Source organism: Homarus americanus, unplaced genomic scaffold (assembly GCF_018991925.1).
Source record: "Homarus americanus isolate GMGI-L3 unplaced genomic scaffold, GMGI_Hamer_2.0 scaffold30768, whole genome shotgun sequence".
Taxonomy (NCBI): domain Eukaryota; kingdom Metazoa; phylum Arthropoda; class Malacostraca; order Decapoda; family Nephropidae; genus Homarus; species Homarus americanus.
Window position 1 is genome coordinate 515,661 of NW_024746690.1, and position 25,832 is coordinate 541,492.

Genomic DNA, 25,832 nt, shown 5'->3' on the forward strand with positions numbered 1-25,832 from the left:
TATAATGAAGAAAAGAAGAATGAAGACAGACAATAGAATAAGAGTGAGATGTTATTTCATAAAATCCATCGAAAGATACAGGCTACTCTGGGTGGAGGAAGCTCTGAACAAACTTATCTATTTACTCCGACCTTGTTGTTACAGTGTTAATTAATCAGAATGCAATTGCCAGAGTACCATGGGTCAGATCTTACAATATCTTACATGTGCAGGTACAGCATTTGATAATTTGACTTACTAGTACAGTACAGTACAGTACTGTACTTTACTACTGCTTTTTCTTTTTATCAAAGCAAGCAATTGTCATTTGTAAGCCAAGATATTTTATCCTTTAAATGGTGTGCCTCTGATAACTACTGCCTCTCTCCATAAAATAAACGTATCTCAAGTCCTTTCTCTTTGCCTTCTTTGTGACATGTTTACTGATAATGAGGACAGGTTTGATTTAGCTAACACTGATAATTTATTTAAGTCTCACTCATCAAGGGCATTTCTCTTTTGCCTAACCAATACCACAGCCCACCTGGAGGTTTTAAATTTGTTTAAACCTTACACAGGATCACAGTTGCCAATATACCATTCTTAGATTATGCACAAAGGTGACTGGATCATGAGCAGTGCAGTCACTTCAAAAGTGTTATAGCTATGGTAATTTGAGTGAATTGACAAATCAGCATATACTGCATAAATTGATATTGTGAATTAATGTAGATGCGCATTGATATTTCTTCTTTTTTTCTTTTACTTTCCTGCCACCCTATTTTTCCTCTCTTCTTCGACTAATCTGTCTAAGATAGCTATATGAAGTAACATACATGATATATATCATGCATGTTTACTAATACTACAGCTAGGTGCTCTACACAATATATACAGTGCAAAACTATGTGAAAAGTTAGAAGTTAAATATTGGAAGATATTTATATCACTGAACCATGTGATAAAGAAAACAGAGGCAGATTGACATGTTTAAATAAACTGACTAGATATAAACACAATTCATAGTGTAGAATTACTTATCGCCTACTCACTTAAATTCAGGACTTGAAGTAAATCCTTCTTCTTCAGGCCTTTTGGGTCGAGGTGTGGTGGTTGTTGTTGTTGTGGTGGTGGTTATGTTCTTAGTGGTTGTTTTTGGAACTTCCAGAGGGGCCTCAGTAGTAGAGGTTTTAGAAATGCTAGAGCCATTAGTTGCTGTGAAAAATGGAAAATCATTAATGAAGATTTTTACAATGGTTCTCATCTGAATTTTTTTTGTCTTATGGAGAAAGTGAATTGATACCCATCAGTATGGTCCCTATTAATCATAAGCATTTTTACCCTTTGGTAGGATAAATGAATTCCACTGTATTGTACATATTCAATACAAACCATACTGTATACAAAACTGTAAGTCCAAATGAAGATAGAACTCCTCTCTTATACCAGAACTCCTACACATCAAAGCCAACCAATTTCTTACCTTTACAAAAAAAAATTACAATGAAAATGTATTGTTCTTTCAAAAGAAGACACGGTTTATTACTGTCAATGGAGTGATTTTGGGGGGCAAAAAATATTATAAAGAAAAAAAAATCGGTTATGTGATTAACCTCACCTTCTGAAAAGTCATATGAATCAAAACAACAATACAAGTTTTTTGTTTGTTTTTGGTACATAAAGTCATGCGGTGCAGTCTGGTGTATAAAGCCTCAGCTCACAGTGCAGTGGGAAAACAATACATTGCAAATACAGTACAGTAACAAAGAAGCTGCACTCACCACAAAAATATATCAGTGTACACAATCACACAACTGAAACTCACATGAATCAATATAAGCTATCAGGCTTACACCATTTGGGAAGTCAGTAACCCGAGAAGAACTTCCATCTGAAGACTGAAATGAGGACTGGCCATCTGCCATTGATGTGCTGTGACCATATCTCACAGTTGAGGGTTCATCAGCAATCACAGTTGTGGGCTGAGTACCAATCTTAGTTGTGGGTTGACTATTCCTCAAAGAGGAGACATGACCACTGCTCTTGGTTGTAAGCCGATCACCAATCATAGTTGTTAGCTTTCCACCATTTGTTATGTGCTGGCCAACACTCTTGGTTGAAGTCTGACCATCAATCATGCTTATGAGTGGCCTCGGAGTGGTGGTTGTGCTCTTCATTATATGTGAGCTGTTTAATTCTACCGTTGAGTCCCTGGGTCCAGTGACATTAACAATATCAAAATTATGTTGCTGTCCTTTCAAATATTTTACTTTACGGATAACTCTTGCAGCCCTCGACATGTTGTTGGGCTGGACATTTGCAAAACTTGATGGATAGGATAAAACTCTATGGACTTTCAAAGGAGCTACCTTTGAAATGGGAGAAATCATTGACATTTCAGGTTCTTTGCTCCTCTTTTTAGAAGCAATTACATAAGGTTTGGTTGTTGCTCTTTTCAAGGAATCAGTCACAATTTCCATATTAATCAGATCTAAAATGGTGTTTCCCTTTGGACTTCCTAGATGACTGATTTCTTTCTCAGTTTTAGGATTACTTTCAATTACCACTTCTCGTAACTTTGAAGGCTGATGAACTGAAAATATTTTATAAAAATTCAAACACTGATGAAACAAATAAGAAATATTTTGCAAAAAGACTATGATTAGTAAAAAAATAGTGATGTTAATGAGGAATGCATGCACTCAATACAGTACAGTATAAGAAATGAAACTACAGTAAACCCCCAACATAACGGACCTTGGCTTTAATAGACCCTCTGACCCATTCGGACTAGGTTCATATATTACGACTCAGGTCCGTTATAGAAAAAATAAAGGACTCGGGTACATTATGGTAAAAAATTTATGGACTCAATTAAAGCACTCGATTTAACGGAAAATCAGAATTAACCAAGTTCGGAATATAGTACTCTACAGTAAGGTCTCATATTTCGCACAATTTCATTTCGCATGTTTTTATTTCGCGAACACTACCTAATGTAACCAAGACTTATATTTGGCGTAAAATATCATGAATTTCGAAAGATCAAGCCAGCTGAACACGAGATCCAGCAAGCTGAATGCTGGCCACCGTCTTGCATGACGTCACAGCCCTCATACCAGTTACAGTCATTTCTGCTACAATGCGTGTTTTGTCAACGCGAACTGGATATTAAAAATTTTCAAATATGTATAACGAACGGTCGAAGTCAAAGACAAACGTTGCGTTCGGCTGAAGCCTATCTATTATTTCTTTGTTTTGTAACAAACAAGATATTTTAATGTTGAGAAAGGTGTCGGTATGACTAGTGTAAACAATGACCTTAGGCCGAGTTCAGTAACAGTCACCCTTCTGGAAAAATGATAGTTAGGTAAAACTTGTTTGTAAGTGCTGGAAATTAAGTGTCCGAGACATACCTGTAAGGCAAAGTGAAAATCTTACTCTAGTGGTGGAGCGTACCTAGAGGTTGACATTTTATACCTGTTGTATAAGACGACCCCTAGTTTGAACAAAAAAATTGGAGCTTCAAGTCAACTTATAGGCCACAATATACGGTATGTTGGTATATAAAGCTGTGGTCACACTAGAGTTTCTACCCAGAATAAATCCACTGTAGCATTGATTTATCAATGAACTCAAGTTGTCTCTACAGCGACAACTTACAGTATTTGTTGTCGGAAGTGGGACGATACGGAGCATCTGAAAATCCCTGGACTATAGGTTCTATTGTATTAATAAAATTTACACTGTTCTTATTTTTTCTTCTTAATGTTAAAATGTACATAAACTATAACCAGTGAATTTCAATAAAAAAACACTAGCAAAAAGTCATAGTAAATAAAAATAATAAGAAGAATACATCATGACGGGAACTTCATTTGACTCCAGAATACTTGCGTCACTTTTGTAAACAAACATCGCTTGAACGCTACAATCATTCTTTTTAGTCTTGGTCTTATTTAACAGGACCACACATATCATTATAGCAGTTAATGCTGCCATAGAAACATACACATAAGCCATCCTGCTCACCAACTGAGCTCAAACTAGCCGCGTGAGCTGGGTGCCTGGCCAACGGTTCCTTTCGCCAGTGACCAGCGTGCGGAGCGTACCGTTGACTTATTGCCTGCGGATGAAATGCTATTGTGGATTTTTTGTATGGAAAACTCTAGTGTGACCATAGCTTAACAGAGCGAGTCCAGTATTATTCCAGATCCGGATATACAGTAATGGACTTTTGGCTTTAAAGGACCTGCCCCCAATTAGTCTGTTATATTTGGGGTTTACTGTACTGAAGTTAAATCTGAAGAGGATATCAAATTACATAGCTAGAATAGAAACTTACAATTCATTTATAAAAAGAACTGTCAAACATTCATTTGAAAATTAGGAACCAAGTAATACAGAATTAGTCTGTTTGTGCCAGGCTTAAAAATAAAAGCAACACTCACCTTGGGCATGCCGCTTCATTTTCAAATCTACACGAGTCACAGTTTCTTTGGCAACATTAATCTTTTGTGATGCAGTCTCGTACCTGAAAAAATACAATATGCAGCACTCTGTTCATAAATTATCAGGAAAAAAGAGTCATCAATTGATATACAGGGATATCTAATTATGCTACCTATATATAGTATCTACCTACAGGGCCAGATTATCAAGAGGGCACTGTATCCAGGGCCTACAAAAATTGGGAAATATGGCCTATGAAGTTTTACAGGCCAGCAAAAATAAATGAAAAAAAGAAGATAGTTTGATGAGAGAAATAGATTACCTGTATTGTCATACCACTAAGTGATTACAGATGTTAATTTAGTATCTGTTTGCTTAGTGATTAAGATTTAGTCACATCTGACTGGCCTGAAAGTAACTAAGATCTAATAAAATCAGAAAGGAATAAATAAATTCCACATCAGAATACTAAACAACTCAACGGTTTACCATCAATAATTATAGTTTCATAAATCATACTTAATACACTCCCCTATTCTTGGCTGCAGCAAAGTCTTCAATACAGTAATGTCCTAAAAGTCCAACTTTCTAACATGATCTCTTTGTGTTGATTAACGCCAATGACGAAAGGTGATTCTGGCCCATTGTAAATCTTAGGCATTTATTTTTTTTTATCCTTTTAAGTCTGGAAAATGACCTCTCAACTTTGCAGGTGGTACTGAGTATTTACATATACAGTATATATTCTATAAGCCTAATTCATATTAGAAAACCTGTTGACCAGCCCCTTGGTTACCTGAGTTTTCAGTAATTCTGCCATTTATTTATTGTCGGAGAGCATTTCTCTGAAACAACATACATTCCTCAGTAAACATGGATTCAGTGTCATCCTTGTAGCGATTCTTTGTTAAAGGTAAAAATTTATAGTTTGGTTAGTTACAGTGCTAAGAGAACAAGCGCATTCCCAAGGGAACAATTAGGGGCCTATGATAAAAAAGTGCTCAAGGCCTACGAAACACTTAATCTAACCCTGTTTACCTACCCATGCATCTATCAGCAATATTTTCTTCCAGGTCAACTGAGTTAATATAGATACAAAAAGCCTCATGAGAAACACAGCCAGCCACCTTTAACATTGACAGGACCCGAGTGAATGAAAATTTCCACACAGCTCAAGTGGTATACAGTACAGGACTGTATACTGTACTATACTATGATGACTTGTAAGTCAAACTTTTGCCACCATTCTCTTCCAGGTTTTGTTTCTTGTCATTCCTGTGGCATAATTCAAACATGTCCTCAGCACTCACTAAAACTGTTGCTAAGTCAGACCATCTCTTGCAGGCTCTACATCTACCCCTCCTATCTTCCACTATTATTAATTTTCTTAACCAAACTCCCATTCATCAAACAAGACATTAATATTAAATGAACATTTACTATACATACCCATAACCTCTAGCCACAAGAGTATATATTCCAGGCATAAGTAACCTCCAGTACTCTCCCAGTCTGGAAGTGGTCACATTATAGTTCAGTTCCTCTACACTCACAAATATTCCTTCCAGGGCTTCACCGGTGTCAGCATCTGTCACCACACCTTCAATTCCAAATATACAAAAGTTATAAATAAAATATAATTATTTTTTATAATCATATGAATGAAGAGGTTATTCCATGAAAATTTTAAACCAATACAAGTAGAACTGGTCAATTTAGCCAACAGCTGAAAACCCTGAATAAAAGCAATCCACACTGTAAAAAAAAGTCTACAACACAATAAATAACAGAATTCAATAAAGTAATCAATTTAATTATCAGTGGAGCCATTCACCTTTCAATTCATATACCAGGTCTGTCCAAAAAGAAACAGAACTTTTTAAATAGCGCGCCAACTGCTCGTGATGGGAGTGCTGTGTAGCGGTGACCTTGACCTTTAGTCTAACACTCGCTGCAACACGCAACGTCAATTAGTCATCGAGCTACACGCGCTAGAGTGAACGTGTTTAGTGCACTTGGCGATTAGTTGCAAGTTGAACAATGAAGTATCTTGAAGAGCAATGTGTTTGCGTGAAATTCTGTTTCAAATTGGGAAAAACTTTTAAGGAGACTTTTCAAATTTTGCAACAGGCTTATGGGGAGGATTGTTTGAGCCATACGCAATGTCACGTGTGGTAACAGCGTTTCGAAAGGGTAAGAACATCCACTGAAGACGATCACAAATCTGGACGTCAGAGTAGCTCAAATGTGGAGGTGATGTTGATCGTCTTTTTTGATTGGAAGGGGGTCGTTCATCACGAATTTGTTCCACGTGGTCAGACAGTCAATAAAGAGTTTTACTTTGAGGTCCTGAAGCATTTGAAGGAGGCAGTGTGAAATAAGAGGCCTGAGGCATGGACAAGCAAGACCTGGATGCTGCACCATGACAATGCACCTGCTCACGCGTCGCTCCTTATCCATGACTTTTTGGTGGAGCACGAGACGACTATCGTCCCCACGCCGCCCTACTCTTTAGATTTGGCCCCTGCGGACTTTCTTTTGTTCCCAAAGTTGAAATCCACCCTGAAAGGTCGCCGATTTCAAACGATAGAAGAGATAGAAGAAAATTCGCTACGAGACCTGCGCACCATCCCTCAAAACGCGTTCCAGAACTGGAAAAACGTTGGGAGCGGTGTATCAACAATGGAGGGGAGTACTTTGAAGGAGACAAGTCTGATTAAGTTGTAAGTAAAGCAATAAATTTGTTTTTTAAAAGTTTGGCTTCTTTTTGGACAGACCTCATAAATGAGGTAAAGTAAATCCTTTCACAATGTAAGGACACTTCACAAATATATACTGTACAGTATTTTGATAAGAAAATTCTCCAAGTACATTAGGCATACCGAATACTGTACCAGTAAAGCAAGGGAAGAAAATTTCACCTCCAACTTTCCGAGATCCAGTTTCAACGGTCTATACCTGTACCTATAATGATATACAAGGGTTTACACCCCTTGTACTGTAATCTAAAATACCTTTACCTTTAGCACCCATATGTACCATCTCCATAAAGGCCACGAGTGACTCTCGGTTGTTGATCCACTCCAATGGCATGTCTGACGCCCCTGGGTATTTACAGCATGATAACTCGAAAGTTACTTCAGCACAGGATCCATAAATGTAATTGAAATCTTGCATACCTCCTGCGAGTGGAAATGTTATACAATATCAACTACTGTATTAATATATAATGTGTGTTAATAAAATATCTGTGTATACTCTCTATATTCATCACTCTTAACCAAATGATGAATGTTAAAAAAAACTTACCAGCAACATCATACCAATATGCACCATTAGTGATGCCCCCAGGAAAGTTATCAGTTGGACACAGATTGCCCCGTGCCATGGTGCCATGGTTTGATGCATACACTGTTGCCAGATACCGAAACAGTTCATTATCAGGAGTCTTGCTTTCCATGCAGCATTCTTTATGATGACTGGAAAGATCAGTGCATTAACTCATAATTTTTATAAACAGCCAATTTATCTTCAATATCACTTTACCTAGACCCATTATTTCAAGAATTTTTCTTGTATACAGAAGTAATGTATGGACTAAAAATATCAAACTACTGTACAGTACATTATAATGATTTTAAAATACTTTATTTGCCAACAAAAGTTGCATGTACAGTATATGAATAACAACTGACTGTCAAACTAGAGTACATTTTAAATTTCATGTTAAGAATTATAAAAAAATTGACAACCCAATGAATTAGCTATTGGTTATAAATAAAACAATCAAAGGTAAAAGTCTCTATCAGTATAGATTCACCACACACACACACACACACTAACTGAAGCACTCACCTGGTGTCATCAAATGGATAACTGGCAACAACTGAGCCTCCATGGAGGTTGCCAGATAAAACAAAAGGATTATTAACAATCCAGGCCATAACAGATAATGTTTCTGGTTCACGATTGGTATACATTTCTTCTTCTGATGGAAAATTCCACTGTGAAGGAAAATTGCGATTGAGATCAACACCATTGGCATTCTCTCGACCTGAAGCAATAAAGGCATCACAGGTTCCCTCCTGAAATGAAATAATGGGCTTAAGAATTGTAAATATATAAAAAGTACGAGACTTTGTTATTTAAGTAAAAGTATGGTTACATTGGCAAACTGTTACTCAAGTAGAAGTAAAAGTATCCAAAGTTCAATGTACCGAAGTAGAAGTAAAATAGTATCTCATTAATAAAGTACAGTACTGTACTCAAGTACTGTACTGAAAGTAAAGAGTAATGTAACAACAAAATTATTAATCATTTCGCATATTAAAATAAATCTCACAGTAAATTATAAAAAACTAGTTAACTAGAGATAAAAATTAAAAACACACAGCATTTCACTCACAGACAGCAGATGCAGGTAGTGGGGTGTTAAGCTAGAAAGATAAGTCACATACTGTTGGGAAAGATTTCAGTAGCTCCATTCTATCCCCTTGGCATGCCAAGTAGTTTTAAAGGAGTTTGCGGATGACTGTTCACTCCGTAGCACGGAATATGGAAACAGCAGAATGGGCGGTTTGGGCGCTTAAACTCTATGTTCGTCGCTTGGGTACATAGATGAAATGATATGAAAGAATGCGTGTGATTGGTCCACACGTAAAGAAATGCTTGTGATTGGTCACCTTCCAAGTTTATCCTTTTTCCTGTGATTGGATATTTAAAACTATTGTTTGGGGCATGTAACGAGTAACGATTTTTGTTTCTTCAATTGAACTGGAGTAAAAGTATTAGAAAACCTTACTTAAGTAAAACCAAAAGTACTGAATAAATTTAAGTACTTTTTAAAGAGTAAATACCCCCAAAAACTTACTTGATTACAACACTCAAGTAAATTTACTAAGTTACTTTACACCTCTGAGAACTTGTACATTTTCTGAGAGCGAGAGAGGAGGGAGAAAAACAAAAACATACTGGCCATATACTGTACTAGCCATATTCTCAAATGGCAACCACTGCAGATGCCATAAACTTACCATAATATACCAAAAAATAATCATAGTACAGTAGTTACATTTACTCTTATCCTCTCCGTCACGGATCGGCTTTTTAACTGCACGTCTCTGTTGACAAGTACAGCCACTCCTCGAATTACGACGGGGTTAGGGACCCAAATCCAGGTCGTAAGTCGAATTGGTCGTAAATAAAAAATGCGAAGATAATACAGTACATAGAAAATCTAAAATGGGTGTCTCTTTTTCTTCTCAGCACCACAAAACTCTCACTTTTAAGCATGCCAGCCATTTTAAAGGTAATTACAAATAAAAATTTTGTCAGTACACAGCGCAATCACTGATGTCGGGACTCGAAAATACGTAATTTGAAAAATTTTTGGTACGACTGGGGCGGTCGAATGTCCGTATGAGTTCAGTCATCAGGGACCTTGAGTAATTATGTTAAGCAGGAGCATCCCAGCATAACACCATGTTGGCAGTCCTTTACAAGGTTGTTTCGTAGTAAATATTCCAACATGATGCTCTCTAGTACTTTACACACTATGTTGGGTCAGGCTCACTGGTGTATAATTATTCATGGAGTGACGATCGCCCTTCTTGAATATTGGATTCACATAACCCATTTTCCAATCATAGGGGACTTTTTGCTCATCCAGGCATTTACAGAACAGGATCTCAAGGGGCTACACAAGCTCGTTACACAGTTCTCATAACACTTGGTGTGTACTTTATCAGGGCCAGGACCCTTATGAACCTTTAGCTTTGACAATTTATTTCTTATACCTTCTTCTGAGAACACAATGCGGGTCAGCACTGCGTCAAACCATCTTTCCTTAAACGCAGGAAGATTGTTCGCATCCACTCTTGTGAACACCGAGGAAAAGAATTTGTTCAACGCCTAAACCTTGTCCTGGTCAGAATCTACATAACTACCATCTTTAAGCCTCAGGTCCGATATGCCTACTCACCTTTTTAATTTTGACTTTGCATAACGGCAAAAAGCCTTCGGGTTTGACTGACCTCGGTTGCAATCCACCTCTAGAACTCTCTTTCAGTCCTTCTACACTGTCTTTCCTTGGTTCCTGGATTTGGCATTACTGTCCTGCTCATCATTTGTCCTATCCGACACCTCTAAATCCCGAGTTTTCTTTTTAACTTTGTCAATGGTCGCATGGTTCATGCGTAACAGTCTCCCTGTATTCCTCATCCCGTCCTAATTTCCTTTGTAATATTTTAGCCTAGATCTGTTTTTGTCATGAACCAAGTAACAGTTAAATCTGAAGGATAACGTTATGTAAAATTACACAATATCATAGCAAGTTCGTTCTGTTTAATATACCAGGGAGGTAAGGAAGTTAGCTAAGGTTAGGTTAGGTTAGGTTAGGTTAGGTTAGGTTAGGTTAGGTTAGGTTAGATTAGATTAGATTAGATTAGGTTAGGTTAGGTACATACACTTGATCTATTGACTCAGATTAAATTAAGTTTACCAATTTTTTTTTTTACTTCGTGACACCAAATACTAGTCGAGGTTAGGTTAGGTTAGGTTAGGTACATGCACTCGATCTATTAACTCAGATTAAATTAAGTTTACCAATTTTTTGTGACTTTCTGACACCAAATACTAGTCGAGAAGTGATAGGCAGTCCAATTTATTCATCTAGGACCATTATTTGACTTCATTCCAGCTATATTTGGGTACATTTGGGTAATTAGTCGGACCCGTGAAAGTGTCCTTGAATTTGGTATCATTTAACTTTAGGAAATAGAGCGCCCAAAAGTTATACACTACTGAAACATTTAGATCTCACTATTCTCAGCATTTTGAACCCATATATACAATGGCGGAAATGGATAATAGCGACACAATTGAATTTAATTGATTTTACGTAGTTTTCAGTCTTTGTCTGTGAGGAAATGTTACCAGCACATCCCGCATGCGCAATATTGACTGACATCATCCAGTCGTGACCAATGATGTATCGATATCATTTCGTGAATTTTTTTTGACCAATCACATTTGATTTTTTCAAAGGAAGCAGCCTGGGTAATTTCATTTACCAGTCTGACAAAGGCTGCGGTGGAGGTTGATTGTTTTGTACTCCTATGATTAATTTTAGTCTATTGCCGAGTTTTAAGTGAAAGACAACATTTTATCCAATTCTTAAAAAATCTCCGGTCCTTCCACTTTTAACTAAGATATTGTACTTTTGGACATGGTATGCCCCAAAGGTTTTAACTACTGAAACATTTAAGTTAGTTTGAGCTATGCCTACCGGGTGTCAGGTTAGGTTAGGTTAGATGACTCGTTTTAATTTTCTCCCCCACCCAAAAGCCCCGATTTCCCAAAGGCTCTCCCCCATTATTGTGTGGGGGAGGGGGGTAAAAAAAACGAGCAATTTCCGCCAAATATGAAGGTCATATTCTTTTAAAAAACACCAAAATACTGGAAAAACATATTGGTCAACCCCTAGGGACTCAAATCCTAAAGTAAAAATTTACCTTGAATTTTTTTCAGTTATAAAAAGGATGTCGTTACCTGTGCCTTCTCGAATCCATCTGGGTTCATGGAGGGCATGAGGTGAATCTCGGTGTGGTTGAGGAGGTTGACCACCCTGGGGTTGTTGTCGACATAGCCCTTGACCAGGTGCTGTGCCAGGGCCACCACCAACTCCCTGCCCACAGCCTCGTCCCCGTGCATGTTGGCCACATATTTGAACATAGGTTCCGTCTGTCCACGGGTCTCCACATTCTCGCTGATCTTGATTACTAAAAGATCCCGTCCTTGGATGGACTTACCAACACTATAATGTTGTACAAGATGTGGATGGTTTTTGTGGAGTGTTTCAGCCAGATTCACTATATCTTCATAATGGTGGTATTTTGATAAGTTAATACCATCCACAACTGATGGATCACTATTAGTTATATCTTGGCTACTTGATAATGCATTATTTCTAGTGATTAATACCACAAAACTTAAACATAACAAGAGAGTGTTCCAGCACCACACCAGCTCCATGGTAGTGATGACAACTCTCCTCACCACAGTCTGACCAACCACAGTCACTCACCCTATCTTTCACAAAGCTTTCTTTCTATTTCTAATTGAATTTTTCGTAATAGTGATTTGAACAGTTACAAATTTAACTAATCACGGAATCTGTTTTGTATCAATTGAGTTTTAAATATCACAAAAATATATACTTTCAAGAACGCAAGAAATTGGTATGGCAAATTACAGTTATATTTCTTTTTAATAGTTTGTAAATTTTCACGAGAAGTCCTAAAATTAACCTGTGTATGACAACAAATTAAAATACCAAGTTAAAATTTCAAAGGTTCCTAAACATAGAAAGAAAATAGAGATACTTCCTGAAAAAAAAGACTCATTCATGTGCCTGGCACCGAGTCCCACGTCTCATGGACCAGGGGCGACGAAAGGTTAAACACGTCATCTTACCGCTGATCCGTATACTTTAAAACTAATATATCACACTACTAATTACTTCATTTAAGAAAAGAATTAGATTTACTTGATCACATCAATGAATGAATGAAAGCTAAGGAAAAGATAGCAATAAATCATCTATTCCATTGTAAATAATTTGATAACGTAGATAAGTAAGCAACAGCGGATATCAATAGATAAATACAGAAGTTTACTCTGAATTTTTCCAATTTTGTTGTTCGAATCTCCACTTCATTATATATATATATATATATATATATATATATATATATATATATATATATATATATATATATATATATATATATATATATATATATATATATGAAGGTAAAAAACCACACTTCATGGAGACTTAAAGTTTATTTTAAACACCAATACAGTTTCGGCTCATCACGAGTCCTTCTCAATTGGCAATGACAGAGACTTACACAATATGTATACACGTGGACAGGGCCGGATTCAGGAGTGGACAAAGTGGGCAGCTGCCCAGGGGCCTCCACAATCTGGGGGCCTCCACATATTACATCTGACCTTGGACTTAAACAAGCCTATACATGCTTTCTTGGACAAAACCATTATTTGAGTAGAGGTTTATCTGATTAATAATGCAAAGAATCATCTCTCTATAATAACTAATAATATATTCTTTTCTGTGAAGTCTCTTGAAAATTTTTGACATGTGCGGTAGTAGCTATATCAGGGCTGGTCGACTTGAAACCACATGAATGACTCCAGTCATGTCTCACTTTTGTGTGTGTGTGTGTGTGTGTGTGTGTGTTGGGAATTTGTACACTATCAATAAATATACAGTTAATTAAAAATTTCTCAATGTTCTAATTTCCTCAATATAACTGCATATGGCTTCAAAATTCTCCAAAGAAGTGTTAAAATTCCAAAATTTTCCCGGGGGGCTTACAGCGCCCCCCGGAACTCCCAGATGTTTAGGCTCGCTTCACTCGCCACCCCACCCTCTTGGGTAGTTATAATGAGGGGGGGGCCTCCACAAAGAGGCTGCCCATGGGCCTCCACAAGTCTAAATCCGGCACTGCACTTGGAGGCTGACTGACCCCACCAACCCCCATGGGACTGTCGCTATGGATGGTAAGGTCACGGTTGCGATGGTGACGTAAGCCGTCAGGTCATATTAACTAGTCAACATGTAATGTGTCCGAGGTCACTGGGTCTAGTGCTGGGCCCCGCGGGGCCCCCACACGCGTGGGGCCCCGGGCGGTCGCCCCTGTTCGCCCCCCCCCCCCTTAAGGACGGGCCTGTATATAGGAAGCATAATGTATTGTAGTGGATACTCTCCCCTACAACTACCAGTCAATCAGCTTACAAGTAATAGAAGCTCCTTTCTTCCAAGTTTAGAAGCTGCCATTGTTGGCCAACTTTCCTGACCGGACCATCGACCACTGACATCGTCGACAACTTCTCACGAGCGTTTTCGGTTTATCGAGCATTAGCTTTGCCCTCCCCACTGGTGGTGTGAGTGACCCACACTCCAGCTGGAGAGCAGCTATAGCGCGATATTCCCGACGTGGTTTGAGCTCTTTTCCTTCTACTGCTATCTTTCCCTTTTTCGCTCTGGCCTAGGGACCTGCACCCTCAAAAGAGTATTCGCATAACAATATCAGGATCTATTTGGAATATTTTCAATCATCTTTTGGTGTTGTCTGGTGGTGGTGATGATGTAGCCTCTGTCATCTGGTGGTGGTGGTGATGTAGCCTCTTGTCATCTGGTGGTGGTGGTGATGTAGCCTCAGTCATCTGGTGTTGGTGGTGGTAATGTAGCCTCAGTCATCTGGTGGTGGTGGAGGTGGTGCTGATGTAGCCTCCTGTCATCTGGTGGTGGTGGTGTATGCCCTCTGTCATCTGGTGGTGGTGGTGAAGTAGCCTCCTGTCATCTGGTGTTGGTGGTGGTAATGCAGCCTCAGTCATCTGGTGGTGATGGTGGTGGTGGTAGTGGTGGTCATCTGGTGGTGGTGGTGAAGTAGCCTCCTGTCATCTGGTGGTGGTGGTGGTGATGTAGCCTTCTGTCATCTGGTGGTGGTGGTGAAGTAGCCTCCTGTCATCTGGTGTTGGTGGTGGTAATGCAGCCTCAGTCATCTGGTGGTGGTGGTGGTGGTGAAGTAGCCTCCTGTCATCTGGTGGTGGTGATGTAGCCTCAGTCAGCTGGTGGTGGTGGAGGTGGTGCTGATGTAGCCTCCTGTCTGGGGTGGTGGTGGTGATGTAGCCTTCTGTCATCTGGTGGTGGTGGTGAAGTAGCCTCCTGTCATCTGGTGTTGGTGGTGGTAATGCAGCCTCAGTCATCTGGTGGTGGTGGTGGTGGTGGTGGTAGTGGTGGTCATCTGGTGGTGGTGGTGAAGTAGCCTCCTGTCATCTGGTGGTGGTGATGTAGCCTCAGTCATCTGGTGTTGGTGGTGATGTAGCCTCCTGTCATCTGGTGGTGATGTAGCCTCAGTCAGCTGGTGGTGGTGGAGGTGGTGCTGATGTAGCCTCCTGTCATCTGGTGGTGGTGGTGGTGGTGATGTAGCCTTCTGTCATCTGGTGGTGGTGGTGAAGTAGCCTCCTGTCATCTGGTGTTGGTGGTGGTAATGCAGCCTCAGTCATCTGGTGGTGGTGGTGGTGGTGGTGGTGGTAGTGGTGGTCATCTGGTGGTGGTGGTGAAGTAGCCTCCTGTCATCTGGTGGTGGTGATGTAGCCTCAGTCATCTGGTGTTGGTGGTGATGTAGCCTCCTGTCATCTGGTGGTGGATATTTATGCCACTAGGACCTCTATCAAGTCATCTTCCAAGATGAGATTCATTTGGCTTTCCCTAATGTAGAAGCAATATTGTGGCTACTTTTCAGTCTAATAGTAACAAACTGCTCAGAAGGGTAAATTCTGTAGCTGAAAAGGATTAAGAATGAACTAACATCAATGCTGTGAGAAAAGTTCTCTGCATTAAGCAATATGTGAATAGAAAATGAAAAATTTGTAGCTTATCATTGGTGACTTCATCTATGACTTCGCTCTTGGGAAACTACGAAATAAAATGTTTTAAATTTTATGTGATGCTCAAACAGAAGAGACAGTGCCAGTTGTAGTACTGTTTCTATTTACTAAGGGTGAAACTGTTTATTTCTTTATATAATAGTAGGAGTAACCGGAGAACAGATTATCTCGACTGTTACTCAACTCCAGTGTGACGAATTGTCACGTATACTGGTGAAGTTGCTGGAAATTACTTGCAATCCAGTGGTCCTATTGTTCCCTAGTGGTGTATTTTTCTTTTTTCTCGACTGGTGTAATAATTAGACTCAGAGGCAGTATTTTCCAGCAGCGACCGCCTTCTCTGTTACCAACACCAGCATGGCAGCACACATCCCACCTCCCAACACCAAGAACACTCCCTGTGGGAAAAAAAGCATCATTATATGATCCGGATACCTGAAGAATAGTCCCCAGCTTATTTCACCTTAAGAATAATGTTTAACGTACGAAGTGTTTGATAATGATGGTGTAACTTGTACCTGGATGTGCTGGAGGGTGAGGGGGTTGATGCCTTCTGCCCCAACGTCGGTGTTAGAGGAGAGCTGTGTGGCAGGGCCTCGTGCCTCCTGAAGCACCTCCTTGAAGAACTTGTCCACCAGTCCTGCCTCACGCATGCGCTGGATCATCTACACCCATTAAACGTATGGTAATAATAATAATGGTCATGAGATTTGTTGGTCAATATAATCATATACAGAGCTAATTGTAATATACAGTAGTTCATATGATTTCATTATGTATCTTAAACATACAGTGAATCAGGTTATACACAAATAAGCAACACAGAATCAAAAGAGACCGCATCATAAATATCTTAAAAATAGTGAGTCAAAACACAAACAAACGAGCAACACATAATCCCAAGAGACCGTGTCAGCAGAGGACTTGAGCGGGGAGTTCCTCTTGAGCATGACGCCCACACCGAAGGGGTTGATACATTCCTCCAGCATGAGCCTCACTGAGGACTCACCCACACGGTTGGTGAGGAAGGTCTTCTGCAGGTACTCCAGATGTTTGGTGTTCTCTAACAGCACCCCTTGACGGGAGATGATACTCCTGAAGAGGGAAGACATATCTGACACACGAAGGAACTGAAGAAACAGAAATCAGTACACAAACTATGTTACAAGGGACAGAAATAAAATAACTTGTGGATAATGCAAACCAATACAGTATATGCTTTTAAAAACCTTATACTGTATAATATTTATATCAGTGCAGTGCAGTGCAGTGCAGTACACATATTTAAATTAATATGACCCAAAAGTGAGAACCGTAGCTTAATAGCATAATAATCAGGTATTTGTTTTCCTTACTGGAGAAATTTGGTGACGTTATCGAAGCGGAAGAATTTCTGACTAAGGCTACGGACATCCTGATTGGCTGAACCCTGGAAAATGGCCAACCAGAAGTCGCTGTATCCGCCCACCTGTAGCTCACTCTGACAACCACCACAACAACAACACCATACAGTACTATAAAATGACTGGAAGGGATGGTTAGTGTAGTCTTGAGGGAATATTCATTATATGCTGGAAAAAATATTCAGAGCCTGACATCACAAACTGAAATAGTGAAATATAACGGTAGCTTGATGGTTGACACTTCTAGCTATACGGAAATGGTTACTTATAAACATTGTACAATATTCATGGCAGGACCTGGACGATCTGGCGGATGGAGGTGTAAGGCTGCTCCACGGCCCTCACCATCATGAAGGCCGTCAGGTTGGAGGAGTAGAAGACGGACACCACAAAGCCACACATCATGATGAACCCCACCAACACCTGCCCAGGGACACATGGCTGTCAGCACAACAACATGGTAGAGGATATTACAGGTAGGTGTGGGATGCGATCAGCAGATATGTTAAGGATACAAGAAGGGTATATGGAATAATGAAAGGAACGAATAAGTACAAAAAGAAACGTAGTTATCAAAATTTTCGTCTCTTCACCAATGGCAGAGCGATGGATATTACACAGGGTTCCATCCGTCCAATAGCATTTTTTTTTATTCATTAATGTCAACTAACTTTATTGGCATTTAATCAAATCCCTTACAGAAATGTCTTGGAATATATTCGAAATTTAGTGAATTCCAGTGATAATTTAGGGAGTTGTGATCTTCATCAGTATCTAACAAATACATAATCTTGAGTACGGAATTCGGGGAAATGTCCTAGCGTGGATAGAAGACTTTCTACATGACCGCAAGCAGTGTGTGGTGATTAGTGGCACGAAATCGTCATCTGTACCTGTCACAAGTGGGGTACCACAGGGCAGTGTATTGGGCCCGCTGTTGTTTGTTTGTTTCATAAATGACATGCCTGACGTTGTACACTCCTCCATACAAATGTTTGCTGATGACGCCAAGTTATTTCGGGAAATTAAGAACCAAGCGGACTGTGAAGAACTGCAGAAGGACCTCTGTGGGCTCCAGGAATGGTCGAAGAAATGGCTGCTGAGATTCAGTGTCACGAAGTGTAAGAGGATGCACCTGGGGCGTACCAACGGTAAGGAGGCATATCATATGTCCCAACGGGATGAAGAAACTGCACTAGTTGAGACTGTGTGAGAAGGACCTAGGTGTGTATGTTGACAATGAGCTGAAGTTCTCGGGCCATTGCGAGAAGAAGGTAAATCAGGCAAATAAATTATTGGGTCTTATAAGAAGGTCGTTCAGATATCTAGACGGTCCGTCCCTCGTAACGATCTTCAGGAGTGAAGTGCTTCCCCATCTGGAGTACTGTCACCCCATCTGGTCCCCGAGATATGCTAGGGACTGTCAGTTGGTTGAAAATGTTCAAAGGAGGGCCACCAGACTGGTGCCTGCACTTCGGCACCTCAGCTACCCTGAGAGATTGGAGTGCAAGGGGGGACCTAGTTGAGGTGTATAAGCATCTCGGGGGCACTACTCAGTCGAGTGTCCTTACTTGGAGCTGGCGGACGCTCGCCTCACAAGGGGACACAGCTCAAGATTGAAGAAGCCACAAGTCCAGAAAACTGTGAGGGCAAACTTTTTCGGAGTGAGAGTTGTAAACTCTTGGAACAATCTACCAGAGAGTGTTGTGACGGCACCGAGTGTGAGCTCTTTCAAGACAAGACTTGACCAACACTGGAGCGGGTTCAGGTACATTCAGGAGCCGGTGCATGTCCAGTATTTGCCAACAGTGCGTGACAGAGACGTGACCGATCGCCCGGGTGGCTAGCGAGCCGATCTTTTGGTGAAGAAGATAAATGAAAAGGAGAAGTAATCAGAGACGTGACCGATCGCCCAAGCGGCTAACGAGCCGATCAGTGGCGAAGAGGATAAAAGTAAAAGTAAATATTGTCTAGCAGCTTCAACTTATAAAAAATCAACAAAATACGCCCCTGTAACATTACAGTAGTTGAAATTATCACTTACCATTAACATATCATCTGTGTATGTGTGTGTGTGTGTGTTTGAGTAATGAGGAACGGACCTGCATGGGGGTACGTGCTGGCCGGCGCGTCGATTGGTTGGAGAACTGCGCCAGGATGAGGAGGAAGGAGGCGGAAAGTGAGTGAAGTTCCTGGTAGTCCCTCACCATTAACCCCGCCCCAAACACTGGCACCAGCACCGTCAACCCCAAAACACTCCCTGTCGTCATAAGAACATAAGAATGGAGGAAACTGCAGCGGGCCTATTGGCCCATACTGGGCAGTCCCATTTACACCCAACCCCCATTGCTCATATATGCATCCATCCTATGTTTGAAGCTATCCAGCGTGTTCGAGTTAATGATGATATTTGGTAACTTGTTCCATTCATCCACTACTCTGTTACCAAACCAGTGTTTACCTATTTCGAGCCTAAATCTAAATTTGTCTAATTTAAAACCATTGTTACGAGTTCGCTGTTGACCTTTATGTGCTTATACCGAGACAATTATTCTAGTTTCCTTATACTGTACTCTAGCAAGTTGATGTACAGTATACATTCTAGGATAGAAACCGGTCTCCTTTATTTACACTTCATCATGCTCGAGTCACTATATACAGGGACTCTACGCCATGCAGGTTAGATAAAGTGGTAACATTTCCAATTTTGAGGTTTAATTTCATCATACACTATTATGATAGTTAGCATAGCACGAAATGATATACTAATGAGACTAAAAAAACGAATGTTGTGAGGTCACTGACCCACGAGGAGGATCCAGACGTTCAAGGTGAAGGGGAAGGACACAGCCATCCAGGTCGGGAGTGGACGGGGCGCCGGGGTTATGAAGCAGGCACGCTCGAAGTCGAAGGGGACCGTGAAAGTGATGTAACGTGCCCTCACCTCCGTCAGGAACACATTGCCTATCCCCATCTCCGAGTCGTCCGTGTGAACCTGACCTAAAGATGGGCGGTGGATGTTGGGATAATACATTTTCTAGAAATAAAAACAACAAACAGACACGTTTCTACACACGCCGCCATCTTAGTTATTGGCAAAACAGTCGCTACTGACCGCCGCTACCCAAGCACCAAATGTTCTCGAAAGGCTCTTATAAATGGTCAGTGGTAGGAAAGAGCAAATTGTGGTTCTATTTATTAATAAAATGAATTGTTGTACGACTGATATACACAATTTAAATAAATGCATGTAGTAAATCCTTACAATCAACATAATGTAACTTTATAAGTTTAACCTTATTGCCTACTAAATGCAAGTTTGACGACTCATTTTATTTGTAGCTTGTAACCTTGAGGTGAAGTATTTACCACTGTATGTATACCTCACTTGTATACATCTCTGTAACAGCTTCACTTAACAAAAGCATGTGATTTTCTAGTGGACAGTCTCCAACATATGTTGAGACAAATCAGGATAAAACCCAGAAAGCCAGCCTCTCCAGCCACCTCCCAAAGCCAACATGACTGCCGTGAGTGAAGAGTGGCTTTACTGTCCATGGCTGACGCCGTCTCCTCTCATAAAACCTCCTTGGGATGACGTAAACCGCAAAATCTGAAACATCTAACATCAAAGGACTGTATTATGTGTTACCACAGCCTGTCATCGTTGTCCAAGTCATTGTAAACATCCTTAAGAACCAGTCAACTTACCGACCATGCCGGTGGCGGTGCCGTTGGGAAGAATGGATCCCCAGAGGTCAGCACCCGGGTCGTGGAACACTGGCGTGAAGTTGAGAGCCCTGCCCAGTCCCTGCACCACCTGTACACGTCACACGTCTTCAGCATCACTTAAGTTTCTCTGTTTTGCTCTCACTGTTGCACATTATTAACACCATAAATATCAGTCAAATTTAATGTTTTATTTTTCTGAGCACAAGGGAGACCTATCCTAATTGTTACACATTAAACATGTCTGACATATATATATATATATATATATATATATATATATATATATATATATATATATATATATATATATATATATATATATATATATATATATATATATATATAAGGACAGTGTGGATAAGAACACTGCAGGACAAGCCTTTGTTACACAAGCAGGCAGTATGGCCAGCACTGCACTGGACCACCTTCATCTCACCAACTGTAAAATTAGGTACTAAACAAATAATTTACAGTTGGGTGAATTGTAGATACTTTAGGTTCGAATCAGCGACACTTGGGACTGTATTCACTCGGCCGCCACACATTATAGATTACACCTTAAGTACTACAGGCAGTCACTGTTCATAAATATTGACCAAACATGACAGAGTTGCTGAACATTACCTTGACGTCGAGGCCGGATACGTTGTGGAGAAGGCCCAGATGGTCGATAATGGAGAAGACGGAGGGGGCATGGTTGACAGCCAGCACCCGCACCTGCTGCCCTCTCAGGTCATTCACCTGCACATCAAACTTATTTGTGTACAGTATACTCTCGACGATGGTAACAAGTCTGTGTCCAGATGCTACCAAATGAAAGGACTCAAGATATTTAACTGCATTGAGAACATCCCTGTTAGGATGATAGCACTTGCTTGTCAAGTATTAAACATTCACGGGAACCAGTGCTGGAAGACGAAAGACACCAACGAACCCATGTGCTTTCCTTACTTAGTGTACGTAGTGAAATTATTATTTACAAATATACTCGAAGTAGATTCACAGGATAGATCCACATGAACAAAGTCCAATCAATAATCCACACAAGTGGTACACAAGCCTGAATTCAATCGAGTTCGTTGGAGCAGCGAGACAACTACAGTAAGACCTCCCGGGCAACTGTTCTCTCTAACCTCGTTGACTGTTCCTTCCTCAACTCTCCCACCATACATTGTGGATAATAACATCACAGTTGCATTAACTGACATTCACAAATTCACAATAAGACAAACACAACAGTTACAAAAAATTACAATTCAGTTGATACCTAAAACTACTACAGCTAACATTAACATGCAATATATTAATAAGAGTAACAGCAATAGTTCCGAAGTTTAGACACCTTGTACAGTCTCACCCAAAAATTCGTTAACTCTCCCAGCCAGCTATTGCTGCACTGCCTGCTTCAGATGTATGAACTTGAGGCTGTTACTTCGAACCTTTAGATTCATTCGTATCGGTTTCATGTTCTGGTTGGTACCGAGACAGTTTCAAACATCTGAAGCAGGCAGTGCAAAAATAGCCGGCTGGGAGAGTTAACAAACTTTCGGGTGAGACTGCACAAGCCAACTTCACACCCAACAACCATTTAGATAATTACGTATTATACCATATAATACACAAAAACTCGCTGTCTTTAACAAATTATATAGATTAGCATAACATGACATACGTTGGGCTATATATATATTACACAGAACCCATGGGATTTCCGTAGTCAAATCTGCCACTAAGAAAATATCAAAGATCGTGAAACGAGACGTATTAATATTTTAGTGGCATTACCTTGTTAGGAAATAAGTCGACCATCTTGACGAAGCCACCATCTCTCCACAATGTTAACAACTTTAGAGAACGCTTGCTGTACATCTTATGAGTGTAAACAGCTAACTCACTATCACTTGTACCACGTCTGTAGAAAGAGGATAAAAGTACTGTATTTAAAATAAAAAGATGTCACATGCAATACATTAAAAAGCAAATGTTTCTAATATTTTGTTACGTCCATGTCTTAAATGTAAAGAATGAAGGTGTCGATTCGGCTTCATTAAAAGTCTACATATAGTTTATATATTAGAAAGAGGATCTCCTCGAGTGATATGGACATACATAAAGAACAGAACGTCGGTAGTTTTCTGAAGTTTGTACGTGACCGCCAGTCTTTGTAGATCATTGGCCGAAGAAGAGCTGGTGAACATGAGGTACCGCCCCTGCCAGTCCCAGGAGTCGTCGTCCGTATCCAGTAGATCACTCAGCACCAGCAGCCTCTAACCGACACACAGATGGAATGCTGGGTAAATGTCTACAATATGAGCAGGTTCAGGTCAGGTTTACAGTACAGAGTTCGACTGCAGCTAGAGTTAACTTAACCTTATACAGTACATAAAATCCGCTATTAATAAAGTCAGTCCACGAATCACATTTTATAACATTAATCAGTACCTTGGCGACGATGACATAGACGTCGCAACTGGTACTGTGCCAGGCTGGTCTCACATCGTCCCCACCACCAACAGACACCACCTGAAGATCACATTCAGTCCTTCAAGAAGTTTCTTATAACAGTACTGCTCATATCTAATGTCTTAAACAATTTAATTTAAAATAATGAAAACAACTATTAAGGATGATCCGATGTAACCCATCACTAGAAGCTGGTATGATGGCGTCTTCACCCCTGACCCACCTGGTAGGGTCGACTGTGGGTTATCATGAGGGCCACTAGGAAGGGTGTGAGGGCGGCGGAGAAATCATCATGGACAGAGATGATGGTGAAGGAGCAGCCTAACAGTTCCTGTTCCATCAGTGTGGCCAGAACCTCTCTACACGACCATACCTGCCCAGAGGTGAATATGTCGGTCATGTCACCAACTCTACTGTTACCCCAACAACCAAGAAAAACGTATTTGTTCTTTTAGCCAAGAATCTGTCTTGTGAATAGAAATATGTGAGCATCAAGGGAAAGTACCTCAAACTTGTGCGTTACTTTTTTACTTTGCGAAAACAATAACATATACCTGGGCATGATATGGAGTCTGGTAGGTGTGTGGCGGAAGTGTGACTGCCACTGTTACCCGTGAGACAGCAGCCAACAGGAGCAGAGCAGCACTCACACACATTATTCACTGGTGACAATATGCCTATCACTTCACTCGTGTCAACAGAGTACATTATTGACAGAAAAAATTATACTGGTGCAAAATTATAGTAATTGACAATGTTTCAGATCACACACATTATAGATATAATTTTGTTTATGTCGGTAAGCTGGTGAAATTCATTGATAGTTCATAAATCAAGACAAAAATCATTCGGTGTAACTTTTATATACATATACGGCATTCATGGTGACGTCACTTTTAAATCATTAATAGAGGTACTGTACAGGTAAATCATATCAGAACACATGAAAGCAAAAGCCAACACCGGGTCTATAATGGTTAGGACTGGGTGCTGAAATGTGGAACATGAAGGAAAATCGGTGTTTTGCCACATTGCTTCGTCTAGGAGTCATATATGTCTATAAACAAATAAACACTAACATGACAGCCCTAAGTGCTATAGTCAAATGATCTACTAATACTTTCAGGACGAGAGGGAATCAGGAGAGCCGTCACCTCACCTGCAGTGTGGTGGTGTGGTGGCTAGTGAATGGGTGATGTGCTCACCACCCACACACTTAAGGCTCAGTCCAACCAGACAAAGACTAGTGACGCCCTCTGAATACGGCATAAGGATGTTAGCGAGGCTTTAGAACAAGTGGAAATAGTTCTTGCGAGGCGATGAAGCGAGTTGGTTCTTGCATTGTATAAAAAACAATTTGTGACTAAAACGATTTACTTTTCAGCAGGAATGGTTTTGGAGAGTAAAGGCCAAACTAACGTGGGTAACTGAGTGGAGTGACACTTCAATTTAGTGACTTCAACTGTGACTGACGTGTGGGACCCGCCCTTCAACTATCTCCTGACCACAATCTCTTTGTTTTCTGTGAGAAGCTCAGAAGCATTATATTGAGATGGTAAAAAAAAAAAAAATAAAGCTACTCCCACCGAATGCCGGATCTCTTAACGACACCTAAAACTTAACGAACATACCTCTCCGAATTTCCAGCAAGAGCACGGTGTTAGCATGAAGATATACCAACTACGGGTTTGTTTTGAGTGTGTTATCAAATGAGTTTACTACCAAAGATGTATACTTTATAAAAAAAATAAAATCAATATTTTGGTGCACCTCATGATCCAATTAGGAACTTAAACAAATGGAAAACAAATTGTGTACTGTATTTAGGAAGTAACATTAGCTGTGATGGACGGTAGATGTGCAAAATTAACAGTAGAATGCCTTTAATAATTAAAAACTGGATTCCCAGACACAAAATCTTGGAGGGTTGGTAAAAACAACCGGAAAACGTTTAGAATGGAGGAACATGGTCGCCAATCCTCAGGTATGAGGACGGTACTGTACTCGATTGATACCGTATATAAAACATCACCCAGAATACACTACATGGTGATGCTGTTATGGAGAACACAATTTTCTCAACGAAAACTAAGAAATCCTACATCGATTGAAAGCATCCTGTAATTGACCTGTCAATTGTGCGTCTCGCTTAGAAAAATCTTCAGCGGTCATTTTTGTCGACGTTTCTTCAGAGGATAATTAGCGTGTTGAAGCGCAGTAATAACATTATAACAATCAGGGTGTTCATTTACTAGTTGGTGCTTGACAAAACCACACTATTGTACAGTCACCCAAGAAAGTCCTGTCGCGAACCATGAACCCCGA

The 25,832-nt window shown here is 40.2% G+C and overlaps 2 protein-coding genes across 4 annotated transcripts in view; both read right to left on the reverse strand.

Annotated features, from left to right (window-relative positions):
- Positions 1-12,505, reverse strand: part of LOC121879405 (carboxypeptidase D-like) — a 56,792-nt gene extending 44,287 nt beyond the window's left edge. Inside the window, exons 1-8 of one of the 3 annotated variants that reach the window (XM_042386032.1) lie at positions 11,980-12,504; positions 8,287-8,516; positions 7,741-7,910; positions 7,452-7,613; positions 5,881-6,031; positions 4,431-4,513; positions 1,805-2,572; positions 1,032-1,194 (exon numbers count right to left, since the gene is read on the reverse strand). In XM_042386032.1, coding sequence (XP_042241966.1) covers positions 1,032-1,194; positions 1,805-2,572; positions 4,431-4,513; positions 5,881-6,031; positions 7,452-7,613; positions 7,741-7,910; positions 8,287-8,516; positions 11,980-12,462 — 2,210 coding nt within the window. In that variant the 5' untranslated portion in view covers positions 12,463-12,504. Of the gene's footprint in view, positions 1-1,031; positions 1,195-1,804; positions 2,573-4,430; positions 4,514-5,880; positions 6,032-7,451; positions 7,614-7,740; positions 7,911-8,286; positions 8,517-11,979 lie in introns of all 3 variants that reach the window. The other 2 variants (XM_042386033.1, XM_042386034.1) reach the window with 2 other exon arrangements.
- Positions 12,506-15,580: 3,075 nt separating this feature from the next.
- Positions 15,581-24,795, reverse strand: LOC121879396 (glutamate receptor-like). The gene is made up of 15 exons (XM_042386018.1): positions 24,667-24,795; positions 24,062-24,169; positions 23,731-23,880; positions 23,487-23,567; positions 23,154-23,311; positions 22,830-22,956; positions 21,669-21,785; positions 21,024-21,132; positions 20,118-20,312; positions 19,415-19,572; positions 17,610-17,735; positions 17,265-17,389; positions 16,818-17,004; positions 16,428-16,574; positions 15,581-16,307 (listed from the first exon to the last, which is right to left on the reverse strand). The coding sequence occupies exons 2-15, from the start codon at positions 24,161-24,163 to the stop codon at positions 16,215-16,217; spliced, it is 1,875 nt and encodes a 624-aa protein (XP_042241952.1). The 5' UTR covers positions 24,164-24,169; positions 24,667-24,795; the 3' UTR covers positions 15,581-16,214.
- Positions 24,796-25,832: the final 1,037 nt, after the last annotated feature.

What these genes read in the sequence shown, in the direction of transcription:
- LOC121879396 (XM_042386018.1), bottom strand. Translation starts at nt 24,163, where the DNA reads ATGTGTGTGAGTGCTGCTCTGCTCCTGTTGGCTGCTGTCTCACGGGTA. An exon ending in TCGACTTATTTCCTAACAAG is followed by an intron (nt 21,786 to 22,829) that starts GTAATGCCACTA and finishes TTTGATGTGCAG; the next exon opens with GTGAATGACCTGAGAGGGCA. An exon ending in TCAAGTCCTCTGCTGACACG is followed by an intron (nt 16,575 to 16,817) that starts GTCTCTTGGGAT and finishes TAATGGGTGTAG; the next exon opens with ATGATCCAGCGCATGCGTGA.